We start from the raw sequence: 19087 nt of genomic DNA, 5'->3' as shown, positions 1-19087 counted from the left end.
AGATATAATATTATAGTATAGATACATAAGGTACACGGTACAGTTTACTGGTAGTAGGACCTCTTGTGAGTCCGCGCGGGTAGGTACCACCGCCCTGCCTATTTCTGCCGTGAAGCAGTAATGCGTTTCGGTTTGAAGGGTGGGGCAGCCGTTGTAGTTACAGTTACAGTATAGTTTTACTGAGACCTTATAATCTCAAGGTGGGTGGCGCATTTACGTTGTAGATGTCTATGGGCTTCGGTAACCTCTTAACCTAGATGGGCCGTGAGCACGTCCACCCATCTAAGCAATAAAAAATAAAAGATAGATTCGATACATAAACAGAATGCTCACCCGCGCTGGCTAACAGCACGCTGTACCACATATAACCAGTGTGCTTATTGCGAGTGTTCTAACGTTCTCGATAGCGTAAAAGTTAACTCGAATTTGTATGGAGTTGAAATGTTTGCCTGCGCTTGCCGCTAGGGGCGCTGTTCCAACTACATACAAATTTGAGTTAACGTTTACGCTATCGAGAACGTTAGAAACCTCGCACTAAGCACACTGGTGAGCTTCATGGGTGGTCTCATGTTTACTACGCTAAGGCGATCCTTAATCTTGGAAGTTGGAAGTCCTCACGTTTGAGGAAGTCTGAGGACCTTACCGATCCTCCGCCGAGTTTCAATACTAGCAAAGTAGCAACACTCGAGATTAGGAAACTTGGATCAGGCGATGATATTGCCAATTATATCCACATTGACAAAGTAAGCAATTGATTATGGAAGTTTTTGAAGTTATACTTCTTTAGGCGCCTTATGAAAAATTGATGAGAGTGAAATTTTACGATGCGCGCGCACCGTGACACAAAATCAACAGAATGAAGTTGCCCACTAAATCGCTCATTACAATACGACCGACGTAACTTGGCGAGTCGGAATATAGCCGCAGGTGAACTTTCCGAACCGTACCGAGAATTACCGAATTTATACGATGTCAAGAAAAGGGATGTCCAAATTAATTGATTTTTTTTCAAATTGATTAAAATTTAAATAAAAAAAAAGAAATAAATGTAATAAAAAATAAAGTAACTTCTTACGCGCGTACATAAGTACACGCACCCTTTTTTTGTAATGTTGTACTTTGGGAGGTGTTAAAGGAAAACGTCTTCTTGCGTGTATTCCATGATATATTCCATTATAAAGAAGCCTATGTTTCTGGATGGTCGCCTTATTAGGGGGACATACGAGATTACACCTATTAAATTTTAATATGTTACATACTAAATGCTATGCTAATACTATACTATGCTATGCTATGCTTTAATAAATAAGTATACACACATCATTTTTTTATTGCTTAGATGGTTGGACGAGCTCTCGGCCCACCTGGTGTTAAAAGGTTACCGGAGCCCATAGACATCTACAACGTTAACGCCGCCACCCACCTCGAGATTCTAAGGTCTCAGTATAGTTACAACGTCTGCCTCGCACTTCAAATACAAACGCATTACTGCTTCACGGCAGAAATAGCCAATAGCGTTGTCGCTATAAAACGAATTTTCTTATCGCGTCACGCCCCGCCCCGTCACGCCCCGCCACGCCACGCCAAGCCACTCACCTCACGCTATAGTCGTGGACGTTGAACACAGCGTAATGCTGATTCCTGAATACAGGGTACAGGTGCTCCGCTGGAGACAGCAGGAGTGTGAGGCAGCTGGACGGGTCACGCTTCCTGGCCGGGACCTCGACGTCCCATATGTCTTGGAACGAACAACCCTTTCTGTTGAGATTAATACAACAAAAATACACGACCACTCATTATGTTGACTGAAGAAAGCGCTATTGTCGTAACTACTACGACATCTAATCTACTGGTGGTAGGACCTCTTAAGTCCGCAAGGGTAGGTACCACCACCCTGCCTATTTCTGCCGTGAAGCAGTAATGCGTTTCGGTTTGAAGGGCGGGGCAGCCGTTCTAACTATACTGAGACATTAGAACTTATATTTCGAGATGGGTGGCGGCATTTACGCTGTAGATGTCTATGGGCTCGAGTAACCACTTAACACCAGGTGGGCTGTGAGCTCGTCCACCAATCTAAGCAATAAGAAAAAAGATAGAAAGTTGAAAATTGTTATTCATTTAGTCGAAATTCGACTATAATTAATTGAAATTATAATTTTGAACATTATTATGGTTCTATTGTCAAAGAATATTATACTTCTATAATCACATATTTCGCCAAGACAATAACACTATAGAAAAATAATATTAAAGAGAAACAATATTAATCTATTCTCAGTTTGACCACAAATTTTAAACAATAACAAAGGTTTGACTATAAGCAAAGGGTGTAATGTTTTTTTTATATAAATTTAGTGTACTTTTTATGCACAATTGTAAAGAAATATTAGCATTGCGCACTCCTTCTCTATATTCTCTATAAGTGTGGGAAATTTCATACTCCTCCGTCCGCCATATTAATATATCCAACATATTAATATATAGATATAATCAGGGTTTAAATTATTCATATATCGAGGGGTGAAAAGCTATTTGTTTTAAGCGACATTTAACGCTTATCAAGCGACATTTATCTATGTAATCAAAGGTGCATTTTATTTGATATTTTAGCATCGATAACTCGATATTTTGTGATTGAATTTCAATTAAGCTTACTCCACTTAAATAGCTAAACAAGTCTTTTTTCTTATGCGATATTCACTCCATCATTTTAAACTCTAAATGGCTGTCCTGTATAGTTGCAAATTAGTTGCCTAAACCACACATTCTTTCATCTCTCGATACATATCGACGCTTGAAAGGCAAACGTGACTAAGCGACAATAACTGCTTTGTACATAAATGATAGGCAATAACCATATTCGATGCGCAAAAAAAATATATTTCTAGGTCTATTAAAATCATTTCAATCCTACAGCTACTAGCTAGATTCTACTACAGCTAGATTCGTTAAAATAAATTTTGTTATCAGGTATTTCAACTTTAAATTAGTCTACTGTAAAGTTCACGCATTGTCGCTTAGTCACGTTTGCCTTTCAAGCGTCGATATATATATATATATATATATAATATATCGGCGCACTAACTTGCTCCTTCCGTAGCAGTATTTTGTTTCCACAACGACATACGTCACTTTCAATTTATTCAGCTCCTCATAGATCTCCTCGGCTGAGAAACGCCCGTACATTTTATAGACAGAATAGGCGCGTTCTCTGAGAAGCGAAATACGATTGGTTAAAAACCGCATATGAAGCAGTCGTCCGTGACGTCACACCCATTAGGACATGATGTTGGATTGCGTAAAAGGTTTGAAGTCGTCGCGGCCTAAAGGATAAGACGTCCGGTGCGTTCGTATGTAGCGATGCACCGGTGTTCGAATCCCACTGGCGGGTACCAATTTTTCTAATGAAATACGTACTCAACAAATGTTCACGATTGACTTCCACGGTGGAGGAATAACATCGTGTAATAAAAATAAAAACTCGCAAAATTATAATTTGCGTAATTAACGGTGGGAGGACCACTTGTGAGTTTGCGCAGGTAGGTACGTACCACCGCCCTGCCTATTTCTGCCGTGAAGCAGTAATGCGTTTCGGTTTGAAGGGTGGGGCAGCCGTTGTAACTATGCTTGAGACCTTAGAACTTATATCTCAAGGTGAGTGGCGCATTAATTACGTTGTAGATGTCTATGGGCTCAAGTAACCACTTAACACCAGGTGGGCTGTGAGCCCGTCCACCCATTTAAGCAATAAAAAAAAACCAAGTTCCTTTGTTTATAATTGACTAGCAGCCCGCTCCGGCTCCGCTCGGGTCTTTAACAAAAATTTCAACGATATTTGACATTGCTTTATTTTTTAAACAAAAGAACACATTGCGGTATTACTATAATAGTTAGACATATAAAATATGATGACGCGCGCATCGCCCTCAACGCCTTTTTTTAAATTTACCCGGTTGCTACTGTAGCGCCACCCTTATTTAGCAGATTTTAACGGACACTTTTTGACAACAAAGACCCTTCTCTTTACCTCTACCCTCCATACCTTCAAAGCAGAACCTTCTCTGTCTCGCTACTAGATGGCGTTAGTTGTCACTTTATCGTTAATACCACCCCTGGCCTATAGATGGCTCTAGTTGTCACCGGCTGTGTTATCCACTAACCTGGCCTCGTAGTGTTCGTAGTGCGGGTGCGCGACTACAGGTCGGCGTGTGGACAGCAGCACAGTCGCTAGCAGCGGCATCGAGCCCGCGAAAGCCGCGCTCGGCGATGTCTCCCTCATTATCCAATTCAGCAACTCCTCTAAGGGCGGATCACTGAATTCACCTTTAATATAATATTATATGACACTAGCCGTACTCGCCCGCTTTGCTGGATATTAAAAATTAACATTATCATTTATTGTCATTATTATTAGGGAGTCCAACGCTCATATAAATATTTATCGAGTATTAGCTCTTTTATCGAGTGCTTAATCCTAGTTCCTACTACTAATATTATAAACAAGAAAGTTTTTAAGAATGTAAGGTTGTATGTTTGTTTTACTCTTTCACGCAAAAACTAGTGAATGGATTTTGATGAGACCTTAAAATAATGCAGCTGACACATCAGAATAACATATACGTTATAATTTATAAAGATACAGTGTGAATTACATTAAAGAATAGCGATAAGCGTCAAGTAAGTTGGAAAAAATCTGCCATCTGCGAGCTATTCTGGCGTGCGCCGCAAAAACCGTTGAAATAACACGTATATAATGTACTATCCGTACTCACTCGCTTCGCTGGGCATTAAAAGTTAATATTATTATTTATTTTCATTATTATTAGGGAGTCCAACACTCATATAAATATTAGCCTATCCATTAAGTGCATGTATTTTCTACATGGATACCAAGCTTCAAGTCAATCGGATGCATAGTCCAGTAGTTATAACGGAACATCCGTAATAACCACTGTAGATTTATATACTAGTATAGATTACATCTTGATACGTGACGTATAATTAATACGCTTTTATTAGCTTCAGACGTATGCAGTACATGGTATCAGTAGTTATAAATATTTTATGAACAGATATGAGTGGAAGGGTTGTTTTGATAATATCCTGAAAACACCCCACGCTTTTTTTTACAATAAAATCATTTTTTCTTACACTACTTTTAATTCAAATTTATTATAATTTGTTTTCTATTCTTTAGTTGGATTTTATATAAAAGCGTATTTTAGAATATGTTTCATATCAACATTACTATAATTCTCCTGCCTTTCTCCCAGTCACCTGGGATCGACGCAACATGTTTTCTCCTTCCATACTCTTCTATCATATACCATTTCTTCGCTCACTCCCCTCTTACACATATCGTCTTTCACGCAATCCATCCATTTCTTCTTAGGTCTACCACTTGCTCTAAAGCCTTCCACATTCATAGTTGACACTCTCTTACCAACCTCATTTTCATTTCGTCTCATCACATGTCCATACCATCCCAAACGCGCACTTCCCAACTTCTCTGTCACAGATGCCGCTTTCAGACTTCCCCGAACATATTTTAGAATATGTTTATCAATATCAAAATGTGTATATGTGTTTGTGTATATATTATAATGTATATTTATTTACTCTATATGCTAAGTATATATCTTTGCGTATGTATTTGTAATTTAATATATATTTCATTGCATCTACCAATATTTACTGAGCCCTACCTTTGGTTGACTAGTAAACAATGCGTTTAGGCACTAAGTCTGCCAATATAATTTTTACATGAAGTGTAATAAATAAACAAATAATAGTTGAATTCGTACTAACGCCATCTAGTGATTAAGATATGTACTAGGATAAGTGTACCATAGTAAAATAACAAAGAGTAAAGTAGCACATTCTCAACCACTATCTCATCATACGGCATAGGCAGGGCGGTGGTACCTACCCGCGCGGACTCACAAGAGGTCCTACCACCAGTAAACTAAACAAGATAGCGCCATTATTGATCCATTTAACGTCCGTCTGGTGTAGTGGAAAGTGACATGGTCACTACACAGGGGGGTCGCGGGTTCGAATCCCGCCAAGGGAAGATATTTATATGATAAATATAAATGTCTTTTCCAGGGTTATGGATGTCTATTAAATATATGTATGTGTATAATAAAAATCTTACATTTATAACCGTTATCTGGTACCTGTAACACAAGTTCTTTACGAACTTATCACGGGACCAGTTAACGTGGCGTGATTTTTAGTAAATATTTATTTATTTATTTATTATTTATTTATCATTTCATGTTCGAACGAGCTCACGGCCGGTCTGTTGTTAAACGACCACCGGAACCCACATATACATTAACCTATATATATATTTTATGAGATAAACAATACACTAAACCGAAAGACTGATTAAAGATCAATTTAATTATTACGACAATTAAGGGTCGATTCAACTATAGATAGTATATTACATTTTTTCGTTACGCTTCCAAATTTATATACCAGAACATTCCTTAAGAACGTTCTAGACTGTTATTGTCTACATCGAGAACATTCTAAGAAACTTTCGATATCAGTTTCTACTATGTGACGACAGATGGCGTTACTCTTGTTGAATGTCTACGTTGAATGTGGTATCTGCCCTGAAAAAGGGCGGGAACGTCAAAATAAATAGGCGCTTTTTTCAAGTTAATTTTAATTTATTTGGTTTTAGCCCTTTTTTACGACATTGTTTCTTAATTTTTCACTGTGTTAGAGTTTAAAATTATATTCCATAAGTGTGTTCCGTATTAATGGACGATGACGACAGGGGTGAGGGCTTCAGCTCCGCCCCTGTGTCCGCTCCCAAAATAATGGGAAAACGAAGATTGACCTCATCTGAATACGACGAAAGCCGCAAAATAAAAATGACTTTCATTAAAAATAAGCGCGGTCTTTTTAAAGACCACCATGCTCTTTATGAAGACCTTACAAAAAAAGAATACCCAGTGCTTCTTCAGTCAAGCCTCTCGCAACCAAATAACAGAGTCCCAATGGATCTGTTAAGAATAAACAAATCTTTAAAAAATGTTCAAGGGGTACAGTATGTCAAAGCTGCTGGAAACTTTTTTGCTAAAGTTTACTTTGGCTGTGCTCGGGATGCCAACGCTTTTTTATTAGATGTAAGCTTTATGGAGTTAAACAATTGGACAGCAAAAATACCTTACGATAGCATTGAGAGTCAAGGAATTATTCGAGCTCCTGTGGAATTAGATGAAGAATCTCTTTTAGTAAATTTAAAAGCTTCATGCACAATACTCGGAGTAAAAAGATTTTCCAAAAAACAAGAGAATGGAAGTGACAAGCCACTGCAAACTGTGCTGGTTACATTTTTGGCGTCTAGCCATCCTGATCACGTCACATACGAGCATATTTGGATGCCTGTTTCGGATTATATTAGACCTGTGTTACAGTGCTTCAAATGCTACAAATTCGGTCATGGAAGTGGTGCCTGTAAAGCCACTCAAGTTTGCTCTATTTGTTCAGGCAATCATTTTTATAAGGAGTGCAGCACTCCCAACATCTTCAAGTGCTCCAACTGCAGTGGACCACATTCTGCAGTTTCTTACTCTTGCTCAGTAAAGGCAGCCAAGGTTGCTGAAGTTAAAAATAAGATCATCGGCAAGCAAACATCATATGCAGCCATACTAAAGACTCCTGTTATTAAGAACCCCGTGACCTCTTCTGACATACCTATATCTGCGAAGACCCCTCAAGGTAGGGCTTTAATTTCAGACATTATAAATTCAGAAATTGTCATCAGAACCATTACAAAAACTTTAATAGAATTGTTAAAGAAAAAGGATTCTAAATCCCCTTCTGGACCTATATCTACTCAATTAATTAAAGAAATGCTAGTAACGAATTTTACATCATAAATTATGGATAGTTCTACTCAATCTTATATGCATAATTCTGTTGGTCAGTTTAATATCATTCATTGGAACTCTAGAAGTTTATTTCCTAAATTAGATCAACTTAAAGATTTCCTCAGTAAACTTGACAAGTGTGTTGATATGATTTTATTCAATGAAACCTGGTTAACTTCACATAAAATCATCAAATTACCTGGATTTAATGTTATAAGAAGAGATTCCAACCACCCACATGGTGGGGTTGCTATTGCATTACGCTCTAAGTATAAATTTAAAATAATAGACACAATTTCTCAATATCATTTTCAAAATATTTTAATTACAGTTTACATTAATAATTTTTCTTTTGACATTCTATGTGTTTACATTCCTCCACCACCAAATGGTAAGTTCACTATTAATTTATTGAAAGATTCATGTTCTAAATTTGTTTCAAATAATTATTTAATAATTGGTGACTTCAATGCACATCATGCTTCCTGGAGTTCAAGAGTCAATGATAGAAGAGGTAAAGCCCTTCATGATTATGTGGAAAGTTCTGAGTTAGTTTGTTTAAATGATGACACAATCACAACCTTTGCTCCATTTGGTCAACAAGGAAATGTATTGGATCTAGTATTCGCTTCCCCTGCTCTTAGCTCTAGTTGCACAGTTTCTGTCCTTGATGATTTGCTCAGTAGTAATCATTTCCCACTACTTATTGAAGTCTTTAACGATGCTTTTCTTCCTTCCCATCCTTCCTTTGGCCCGACCACCTCTTCAATAAATCAAGTTGATACACTAGATAATACCTCTTTAGCTAACATAAATTTTAATAAGATTGACTGGTCAAAATTTAATAACTTATGTGAAAGTGAGTTTTCAAGTTTTAGCTTCGCTGATAACCCTCTTGAAAATTATAATATGTTTTTGAGTATTTTACATGACATATTAATGACTTTTGACAAAAAGTGTTACTCGCACAAAAAACGGAATTGTTCCAAAGCTGTTCCTTGGTGGAATGCTGATTGTGACCGCGTAGTTTTACAAGCCAAAGTTGCTTTATTATCGTACAAGCATTATCCAAATATGGAAAACTATATTATTTTCAAAAAGCTGGACGCTTTGAAGAAAAGAACTTTATATGAAATAAAACGTTCAAGCTGGATGAATCTTTGCTCATCATTCAATCGATTGACTTCGAGTAAAATTATTTGGGATCACATTCGTAGATTTAAACACGCTAAACTCAATCATATTTCTTCGTCTTCAAGTTTTTTTCAAAATCCCGCTAATGCATCTTTGTTTTTGGACTCGATAACTGGTTCTGAGAATGAAATTTCTGAATCTAAGTTACAAGATTTTTTTAACAGCCACGGAAAACCGGAGGCTCAATGGATGGTAGATCCATTCTCTATGGGCGAATTTGCGACTGCGTTAGAAAATAAAAAGGAAACCTCCCCTGGTCCTGATTTCATCCCTTATAAAGTAATCAAAAATCTTCCCCAGTATGCTAAGGAAATTTTATGGCAAATATTTAATGATCTTTGGCAAAACAACTGTATTCCTTCGAATTGGAAAACTCAACATGTAATACCGATTTTAAAGCTTTACAAGGATCCCAACTGTATCAATTCTCACAGACCCATTTCATTAACTTCTTGTTTTTCGAAAATTTTCGAAACTATGTTAAAAAACAGGTTAGAGTGGTTTACTGAAAATAACAACTTAATACCAAGTACTCAATACGGATTTCGTAAAGGTAAAAGTACGATAGATAACTTAAGCTGTTTGATTGGCGATATTAAAAATAACTTCCATAATAATCAATTTACATTAGCGGTATTTTTAGATATTAAAGGGGCTTTTGATAATATAGATCATTCCTACCTTATTGAAAGTCTACATTCTTTAGGCTTTCCAGGACATGTTCTGTTCTGGCTGTACAATTTTCTGAACAAGCGCTCTATGTTTTTGAAAATTAAATCTAGTTTATTTGGTCCTAAAATTTCTACTAAAGGTACTCCTCAAGGTTGCGTTTTATCACCTCTCATATTCATACTTAGTTTAGTACGTTTCATAAAGAAAATTCCAAATTCTGTTAAACATTTATTTTTTGCTGACGATCTTGTTCTCTATGTAAACTGTAATGATATTAAAAGTGGTGAATCGGTTATGAATAGTTGTTTGCGTAATATTTACGATTTACTTACTAATTCCCTAAAGCTTGAGGTCAATATTTCCAAAAGTTCTGCAATTTTATTTTCCCAAAATGGATTGCATTACCCTAAAGTTTTATACAATTATGATATTATTCCTGCTCAATCTTTCGTAAAATATGTTGGTCTTTCTCTAGATTTTGATCTTTCGTGGAAAACTCATATTGATGTTATTTGTAAAAGAGCTGAATTAGGTTTGAATATATTAAAATCGCTAACTGGAGTAAAATGGGGAGCTGATCCCAAAGTTTTAAAAACTATTTACATTGCAACAATCCGAAGCCATTTCGATTATGGCAGTATGTTCTTTTCGGACGCGAATTTTTCTATTCTTAGGAAATTAGATATTGTGCAAAATAGAGCATTACGAATAATTACTGGTGCTATGATGTCGTCTCCAATTAATTCCTTGGAAGTTGAGGCTGGTATTGTTCCTCTATACATACGAAGAAGTTTTATAATAGATAATTATTGCCTTAAGCTTATTAGCCGTGATAATCAAGTAACTTACAGGTATTTGAAGTATGCAAATATTCCAAATTATAATTTAATTCCGCTTCCTAATTCTTCATCCATATCCAGTGCCATAACGTACTTGAATTTTGAATTTCAGGATGTGGTATTTTGGTCTACCCTATTGCCTTGTTTCGAATATAACTTTCATGACATGTTGAGAGATGTGGCTATTGATCTAATCAAGTTTAAATCTAAAAATGATTTTCTGGAGTTCCTTGAAGATAAGACTGATTTTGTTAAAGTGTATACAGATGGCTCTAAAACTAAAGATAGAACTAGTTTTGCATTTTTTGATTCGTCCATGAACATAGGATCAGTTTATAAATGTAGCAATTTTTTCTCTGTTTTTTCGGCTGAAGTACTAGGCATTATATATGCTTTAGAGCACATTCGAGTAAATTACTCTGCAGGGGACAAAATTTTAATTTTATCTGATTCAATGAGCGCCTTGCAAGCTCTTAAAAATAAATGTATTAGTGCATCTGTAAATTATTTAATTTATAAGTTAAGAAGTTGTTTGAGTTTTTTGTATTTCAGAAATATATTTGTTGAATTTTGTTGGGTGCCAGGTCACTCTGGTATTGTGGGTAATGAATTTGTTGATAAATTAGCGAAATCTACAAAAGATATAAATATTTCCGATTTTAAAGTTCCGTACTCAGATTTAGTTTATTCAATTAAACAAAATATGATGAAACGTTGGTCTAATTACTTGTCTAAGTCCAGAGAAACGAAAGGTAAATGGTTAGCTGAAATAGTCCCAGTACCTAGTACTAAATCTTGGTTTGATAATTTTAGATTCTTCCCGGGAAGAGCCTTTATATCGATTATTTGTAGATTACGTATAGGCCACGGCCATTTTCCTGCGCATCTTTTTAGATTAAAGTTAAGTGAATCAGCTGCATGTACTTATTGTAACTCTGGTATGTGTGATCTAGATCATATTTTTTTTAATTGTCCTGAATTCAATCAACAGAGATTATTGTTTAATGCATTATGTAAAGACACAGGCTTAAAATCTATTCCTAATTCCATTCAAGGTATTTTAAAGCTTCCACAACTATTCTCAATAGTGTATAATTTTGTACTTCACACTATAGAACGACTATGAATGTATAATTCATGAATGTATCATAGGTCTCCTGCTTATGTGCAAGTTTAATTATTTTTTGTAACGACTCATGTTCTTTTTTTGTTGTTTGTTGAAAGAAAACTTGTAATTTTTTATTTTTTTTATAGTAAGTTCTTGCAATTCATTTTGTCATTAATTTGTTGTTTTCAATGATTTGTAATTGTTTCTTGGTTTGGTTTGTTTCTTTTATTTGTGTTTTTATTGTAAGTTCTAGTTCATGTTCTATTTTTTTGTAAAATTAGCTTAAGCTGATGGCCGTGTTGCCAATGCTTTCAATAAATTAAAAAAAAAAAAAAAATGGTATCTGCCCCTGGGGAACGCTGCCCCCTCCCATCCCCCCACCCCCCCGGTTCCCGCCAGTAAACTTGGATATCGTACACTTACCTATGTGCGACAATTCCTTCGTCACATTCAAATACATAGTATTCACCAAAGACCATATATTGCATATGATTATTACGTATTTCAAATAATATGGTTTTGTGTATCTGAAAATGAAAATAAAAATATGATTTTAAATATGGAATGTCCTTCTTCAAGCGAGGCTTGTGGAGAGCATTATACGGTAGGCAGCGGCTTGGCTCTGTCCTTGGCATTGCTGACGTCCACGGGCGACGGTAACCACTCACCATCAGGTGGGCCGTATGCTCGTCCGCCTACAAGGCAATAAAAACACAAAAAAACTTTAAGGGTGTGCAATAATTGGGTTCACTCAAAAACTCCACTGAAATCGCACTTTTATCACTGCAATCGCAATTTTAGGCAGCGGCTTGGTTCTGCCCCTGGCATTGCTGAAGTCCATGGGCAACGGTAACCACTCACCATCAGGTGGGCCGTATGCTCGTCTGCCTACAAGGGCAATAAAAAAAAAAAAAAAAAAACTCAGTAAATTCTCATCATTTTAACTGCGATTTTATTTTATCTCATTTCATTTTTAGCCGACTTGCATTTTCGAATGCGTTTCGGTTTGAAGGGTAAGCCGTTGTATTGTTACAACTGAGACCTCACCACTCATGTCTCAAGGTGTGTGGCGGCATTTACCTTGTAGATGTCTATGGGCTCCGGTAACCACTTAATAACAGGTGGGTCGTGACTTCCTCCCCTACAATCGAGACATAGACCTCATGTCTCAAGGCGGGTGAGTCACTTTGTGATGTCCATGGACTCCACTAACCGCTTAACATCAAGCGTGCCATGAGCCCGTTCTCTCGTATACGCAATAAGCTGTCAACAGTATGCATGCGGTTTTCCATACACATAAATTCGACAAACAAACATACCTGTGGTACTCGGTGTTGAACAGCAGCGATGAGATTATGCATAGTTGAGGCACAAATAGCAGCTTCAGCCTCATAACCAGACCGGCCATGAGGCCGTAAGCGACCAACTGCATCAGATTGTAACATACCGCCGGATCTATTGACAAGCCCTTCACGTAACGGACCAACCCATCTCTGATCTCATCGATATCGCTATCCCTTTCTTCTTCTTTTATCGTAACGCCCGACTTCTTTGTCTTAACGTCTGAACTATCGATACCACTATCGCTGCCGTCGTCCGAATTAACATCGATTTCCTTATCGATTTTCCGTTCGATTTTCGATCGAGTTTCTTTTATCGTGTAATTAGTGGCCAAAGCGATCGCGGTCAGGGCGCTCGGCAGCAAAGCGCCCCCTACCGAACGAACGAAACTGCCGAGGGGCAAAAAATCGAAAACCTCGGAACAAGTATAGATCATAGTGTGAAAGCTCTTGTAGTCGGTGAGCTTTGAGGCGAGAAGCTCCCATACGTGACCGTCCTCTTTCATCTCGAAGAAATCCCCGATCGCGCTCTTCAAGTACACAGAGAGGCACGTCACTATCGATAACCTCAACAGCACTAGCCACGCCTCGACGAACACGTCCAAGCGATTCTCGACCTTAAGCCTAAACGAGCTGAAGAGTAGAGCGTAAACCGAAACGACCGCGAAGAACGATGCGTATAAGGACGATTTTAGCATGTCGTTGCCCTGAAGTAACAGTATAGCGGTGTGGAGCCCGCAGAAGTGTGAATGCAGGAGAACACACAATGTCTTCGTGTCGATCACCCTTATCTGTTCCATTACGAAGAATATGGCGGTCTGAGTCAGGAATATGAACTGGGTGAACTGCCAGCATAGTAAGCAGAGACAGTTCAATAGAAATATCGAGATCTGAAAACAGAAATGAATATATATATTTTCCTATCTATGCTGATAGCCTTGAGAGGCTATTTCAGCTTCACCCTAAGGTGTGTATGTGAGCTCACGGGGCTCAAACCGGAGTGTTGCTAACACTGGTCCTAGCAAGAGCAGTGCTTCGCAGAATCTATCACCGGATCAAAAACGCGACCCACTGAGAAGATCCAGCGAGATACTCAGTGGGCTGTGTCTGAGGGTTAATTCGCTCGTCGAGCCTTTCGTCGCAAGCGACGGGTTCGACAGGGGCGGTGACTGGTGCTTTTGGTGCCTAAAAGCACCGTTAATGGATCGGGAACTATTTATAAAGAGATGAGCCCAGTACCTGGAGTGGAAACGTGGATTTTCTCTCTCTATCCCTTAGCTGCATGCTGACCAGCCAGCATTGCAGGATCAGCAGGGGACCGGCCATGTTCTCCCTCTCGTTTGGTGCCCACATTACTCTAGTGCATTCGCTGTGATTCGCAAAATATTGCATCACAGTGAAGATCCCTCCCAATATGCTGTTACTAAAATTAAACAATAATGGAAAAACTGTAGTAAATTAGTTTTATTAGCTTCAGACGTATGTATGTAACGGAATCTTTGAACATAATTTTGAGAAACTTCAAAATATATTAATACGTGAAGCAAAAACTTTGTATCCCTTTTTACAACAATTGCGCGGACGGATGAGTATGAAATTTTTCATACTTATAGAGAATATAGAGAAGAAGTACACAATGCTAATATTTTTTTTAAATAATGAATAAAAGATACATTACACACACTACCATGTATTTGACACAACACATACATAAGTATACTCTTTGTTTATTGTCAAACCTTTTGTTAGTGTTTAAAGTCTGTGGTCAAATTGAGAATAGATGAATATTGTTTGTCTTTATGTATTTATGTATAGTGTAGTTAAGGCGAAATCTGTTATTATAATAATATTATATTTAAGTATTACAATAGATTATAAGTACAATTGTATTTGACAATAGAACCTGTTTAAACATAAAATGTCAATTGATTAAAGTCGAATTTCGACTTCTGCGGGACCACTAGTACTTATTAAAAACCGACGACAATTCAATATTTAAAAAAAAATTTTTTGAGAAAATTTAAATTTACAATGTGCACAGTTTTTTACATGGTGATAGTGTTTTCTTTTATTTACTTATTGAGAAATGTTTATTTGCTTATAAAATTATTTTGTATCGTACATAATAAAATATAATAAACACTTTTGAATATGTTTTTTTTTGTTTAATCAGGAAATAGAAAAATACAATATTGCCCATTACTATTCTAACATGTTATTCTGAGATTTATCTGCACTTAAATATTATATCGTGTGCATCTTGTCAATCGCATCCTCCCTCGTCTCCCCTCCCCACATACCTCAGAAGGAGATTAGCGCTTCCGCGCGCACTATAACACTAACCCTAGCAAGAGCAATGTTTTGCACAATCTACCAGCAGTGTGTTTAGTGCGAGTTTTTTTTAACGTTCTCGATAGCGTAAAAGTAAACTCAAATTTGTATGGAGTTGGAACAGCTTCCCTTCGTTTGCCGCTAGGGGCGCTGTTCCAACTCCATATAAAATAATTATGAATGCCACTTTTTTAATTTGGACAATGATGGCAGCTCTACTCACTTAACCATGTTAAAAATTCTGTAATTGAAGGGAAATTGGTAAGTAATTTTGTATCAATAGTTTTCTTGCCAAAAAAATAGTTTGAGAATCCCTGATCTAGACCAATCTACAGATCTTGTGATAATTTCAAGGCCAATCGTTTCAGCAATATCGAATTATATACTTGTATGTATAAATAATAATATAATATGTATAGATAAAAAAAATATGTTGTTTTTTTAAGGGATTTTATGACCTGGTAACAAAGACCTTTAGGTCACGTCTTATTTTAATTTATATTCTTATTTTTATGAAAAACGATAATATGGAGTGAAATGAAATGAAGATGATTAATTTAAGACATCAATCAACTGGTATGAAAATAAATGAAATGAGATCAGATGATATGGGATGAAATATAATATCAGTAAATTTTATATTGTTTATTTCAAAAATACATAGATGTATATGACTTTGACGCCTTGAGAAGACGTTATATTCAATATAGTCCAATTATATACAGTATAGTATACAGTTTCAGCAGACACACATGACTGTTTGGTGCTAGCAAACACATTAGCAAGGTTAAGTAAAGGACAAAATGTTTGGTGTACATATTTTGAACTGTGCAACTATGCGTTTAAAATTCTGCAGGCAAATACTGATTTCGTTCTATGAAATCCTTAAGTGATATTCACAAATGAGTTCCGTGGGGAATCCTGGGTTCATTAATCCGTTTAGGCAAGGAAATAAAAAACCTTGACACAATAGCCACTCTTGTAGCAACTTTGGGTAGCACTGGTCTTTCAGGTGAACTCTAGCAAAGAGAACTTAAGAACAACAACTTACCTCAATGCTGTAGCATGTAAAAACAATGCGGTCACATTTAAACCGGCTAACAACCAGATGGCCTCAAGATAAAAGTAGATTGGCTGACCCAGGCCGACGCAGCTCTCAACCGGACTCAAATCGTGCCCTCTGTCTATAATGTGGCATTGTCTGTGCTCGGTTGTGTTGAGCCAAACCTCAAAGTATCGGTACAATGCTGCAATCAATACCTGGAAAAGTTTTAGTATATATAGTAGTAAATATTTACACAAGCTCAGGGTCATTCTTTTTATTTTATTTTTTAATGAATGGATGAATGAATCATCATCATCATCAGCCTGCGGCAATCCACTGCTGGACATAGGCCTCCCCCAAAGCTCGCCACTGAACCCGATCTTCGGTTCTACGCATCCAGTTACTGCCGGCTGCCTTGCGCAGGTCGTCGCTCCATCTAGCAGAAGGGCGTCCCACACTACGTTTGCCGGTTCGCGGTCTCCACTCCAGAACACGTCTACCCCAACGGTTATCGGTTCTGCGACATATGTGACCAGCCCACTGCCACTTCAGCTTACTAACTCTGCGAGCTATATCGATCACTTTGGTTTTTGCCCGAATGACCTCATTGCGTATTCGGTCTCGCAATGACAAACCGAGCATAGCTCGCTCCATAGCTCGCTGAGTAACTTTTAATTGGTGGACTAGTCGCACAGTCAGTGTCCACGTTTCGGCTCCGTAGAATGAATGAATGTGAATGAATGAATGATTTATTTTATATCAGACAACAAGTCTATATGTGTACATAGTATCATTAAAACACACTTAAAATTAACAGAACCAATCAAATAAGAAAGATACATTTATTAAAAATAATTATCAGTTGAATACATTTCAAATATTCCATTCAACTGATACTTACTTCGAACCAACCATTATTATTATTATTATTTAGTCCGCAAGTGGATCATGGTGCAATGGTCCAAGTACCGACAGTCATAATGGTCTGTTAATGCCTTCAGGATGCTGTTAGGGCTGACCCGGCTTTAATGCTTATATGAGTGGACAAGCCCACAGCCTACTGGAGCTAGTGTTAAGTGGTTATCGAAACCCACTGATATCTACAATGTAAATGCTGCCACCCACCTCGAGACGACAATTCTAAGGTCTCAAGTTTTTGAAATGGACATTTAAGTGTGTCTTATGTTTAAAACTTTTTAAGAATTATTAAGCAGGAAATTAAACAGGTAGTACAGACAAAAGGATAATTGAGTCGTCTATTATCAAAGGTGGCAATCTGTGCATTTGGACAAAAAAATGTTATTGATAAGTCAATACGGATTGATTTGAATATAATCGTCTCCTTCAAAGAATACGGTTCAAAACCTGCATTAAATAAAGGTTAATAGTTAACCTGTTATTTATCTAAGATGTCGTTCCGAAGAGTTTTGTGACTGCCAATGGAATACAAAGTCAATAATTCGTTTTTCTGATTTACCAATAATTATCCAAAAGTCAGATTGCCGGCTTTGATAATAGTCGACTCAATTGTGAGTTTTCAAGTAGAAACTATCATCCAACCAGAAATCAGTCTTATGTTCTGGTTTAAAGAGTAGGATTTTAAGTGTGTGACTGCAGTGCCCAAAACAATGACTGCGGGTCATGTCGCAAGGGACTTGAATAGACTGAATAAAGCTGCAATGCCGTATCTCAGGTTAAGTGCGGTCTGCTACGAATGAAATTAGCAACCACGGTCAAAGCCCACCTCTTAGCACTAGGAGAAGCAAAAAGACTTCTACAATTCCAGAGCTGAAGAACTCTGCTCCCGTCAGGGTCGGATTTAGAGGTCTATAGGCTTCGGGGCAACAGAGGAGCGGAGGCCCGCTGGTCCAAATTATTGTCCAAATAAAATGAAATTGTTTTCTGTCGAATTTTCCAATACAATATTTATTGTGAAACCACATAGATTCTCTTAGTATTTAACAAACATACATAAATATAATCGGAGACAAGAATTATCTGAAATAAAATTTCAGAGGAAGCAAAAAATATTTACTTGTGTTTACTTTCTAGTGTTTTCTCGGAATTTGAAAGATATTTTTTCTAGTCTTTAGTGTGGGGACTCTCCGTTTGTGGAGACCACGGGGTTTTCGCCCACGTTTCCCTCCCCTAAATCCGGCCCTGGCTCTAGTAATAGGCATTATGACAGTAAAACATTTCACAATGTTCCCTTATTCTTATAAGAACTAGATAACAAAATTATACAAACAAACACCACTCACCTCAGGATGTATATTAAATCGATTGAATGCATTCACTTCTTTTGGATGCTCCACACTCTTGTCGAACATCAATTTAGATATCCCAGCTACAAATGGCTTCTCATGAACCAGTGTTTTGTAATAAGAGTAATAGAAACCCATTTCGGTACGGAATGACATCTCCCTCTCCAGCTCAGAGAGGTATGCAAAGTTCCTGTCATTCTCAAAGAGATGGGAAACGTAACGGTAGTGAACGTAGCCGACTAGAGTTGCTGTGGGAACGTTAATAAGATTTTTCACTACGAAGAATACTAATTATGCTGACACCTTATCTGGTGTTGTTACTGGAACCCACTGGTGGTGGGATGTCTTGTGAGTCCACACGGGTAGGTACCATAGCCCTACCTTATTTCTGCCGTGAAGCAG

The 19087-nt window shown here is 37.4% G+C and overlaps 2 protein-coding genes across 4 annotated transcripts in view; one reads left to right on the top strand and one right to left on the bottom strand.

The window, feature by feature from the left end:
- Window positions 1-19087, bottom strand: part of LOC101746342 (probable C-mannosyltransferase DPY19L1) — a 37033-nt gene that overhangs the window by 5649 nt on the left and 12297 nt on the right. For all 3 annotated transcript variants that reach the window (XM_038020073.2, XM_062675879.1, XM_021348829.3), the window contains exons 2-9: window positions 18683-18933; window positions 16428-16636; window positions 14285-14468; window positions 13025-13935; window positions 12129-12232; window positions 4161-4323; window positions 3086-3211; window positions 1597-1758 (exon numbers count right to left, since the gene is read on the bottom strand). In XM_038020073.2, coding sequence (XP_037876001.1) covers window positions 1597-1758; window positions 3086-3211; window positions 4161-4323; window positions 12129-12232; window positions 13025-13935; window positions 14285-14468; window positions 16428-16636; window positions 18683-18841 — 2018 coding nt within the window. In that variant the 5' untranslated portion in view covers window positions 18842-18933. The remainder of the gene's footprint in view (window positions 1-1596; window positions 1759-3085; window positions 3212-4160; window positions 4324-12128; window positions 12233-13024; window positions 13936-14284; window positions 14469-16427; window positions 16637-18682; window positions 18934-19087) is intronic.
- Window positions 9487-12043, top strand: LOC134201338 (uncharacterized). The gene is made up of 2 exons (XM_062675896.1): window positions 9487-9639; window positions 10710-12043. Exon 2 carries the CDS (start codon window positions 10764-10766, stop codon window positions 11721-11723), a length of 960 nt encoding a protein of 319 aa, XP_062531880.1. The 5' UTR covers window positions 9487-9639; window positions 10710-10763; the 3' UTR covers window positions 11724-12043.

This window comes from Bombyx mori, chromosome 24 (genome assembly GCF_030269925.1).
Source record: "Bombyx mori chromosome 24, ASM3026992v2".
Lineage (NCBI taxonomy): Eukaryota > Metazoa > Arthropoda > Insecta > Lepidoptera > Bombycidae > Bombyx > Bombyx mori.
Note: the sequence above shows the minus strand (reverse complement) of the source record. Positions and strands in the feature narration are given on the sequence as shown.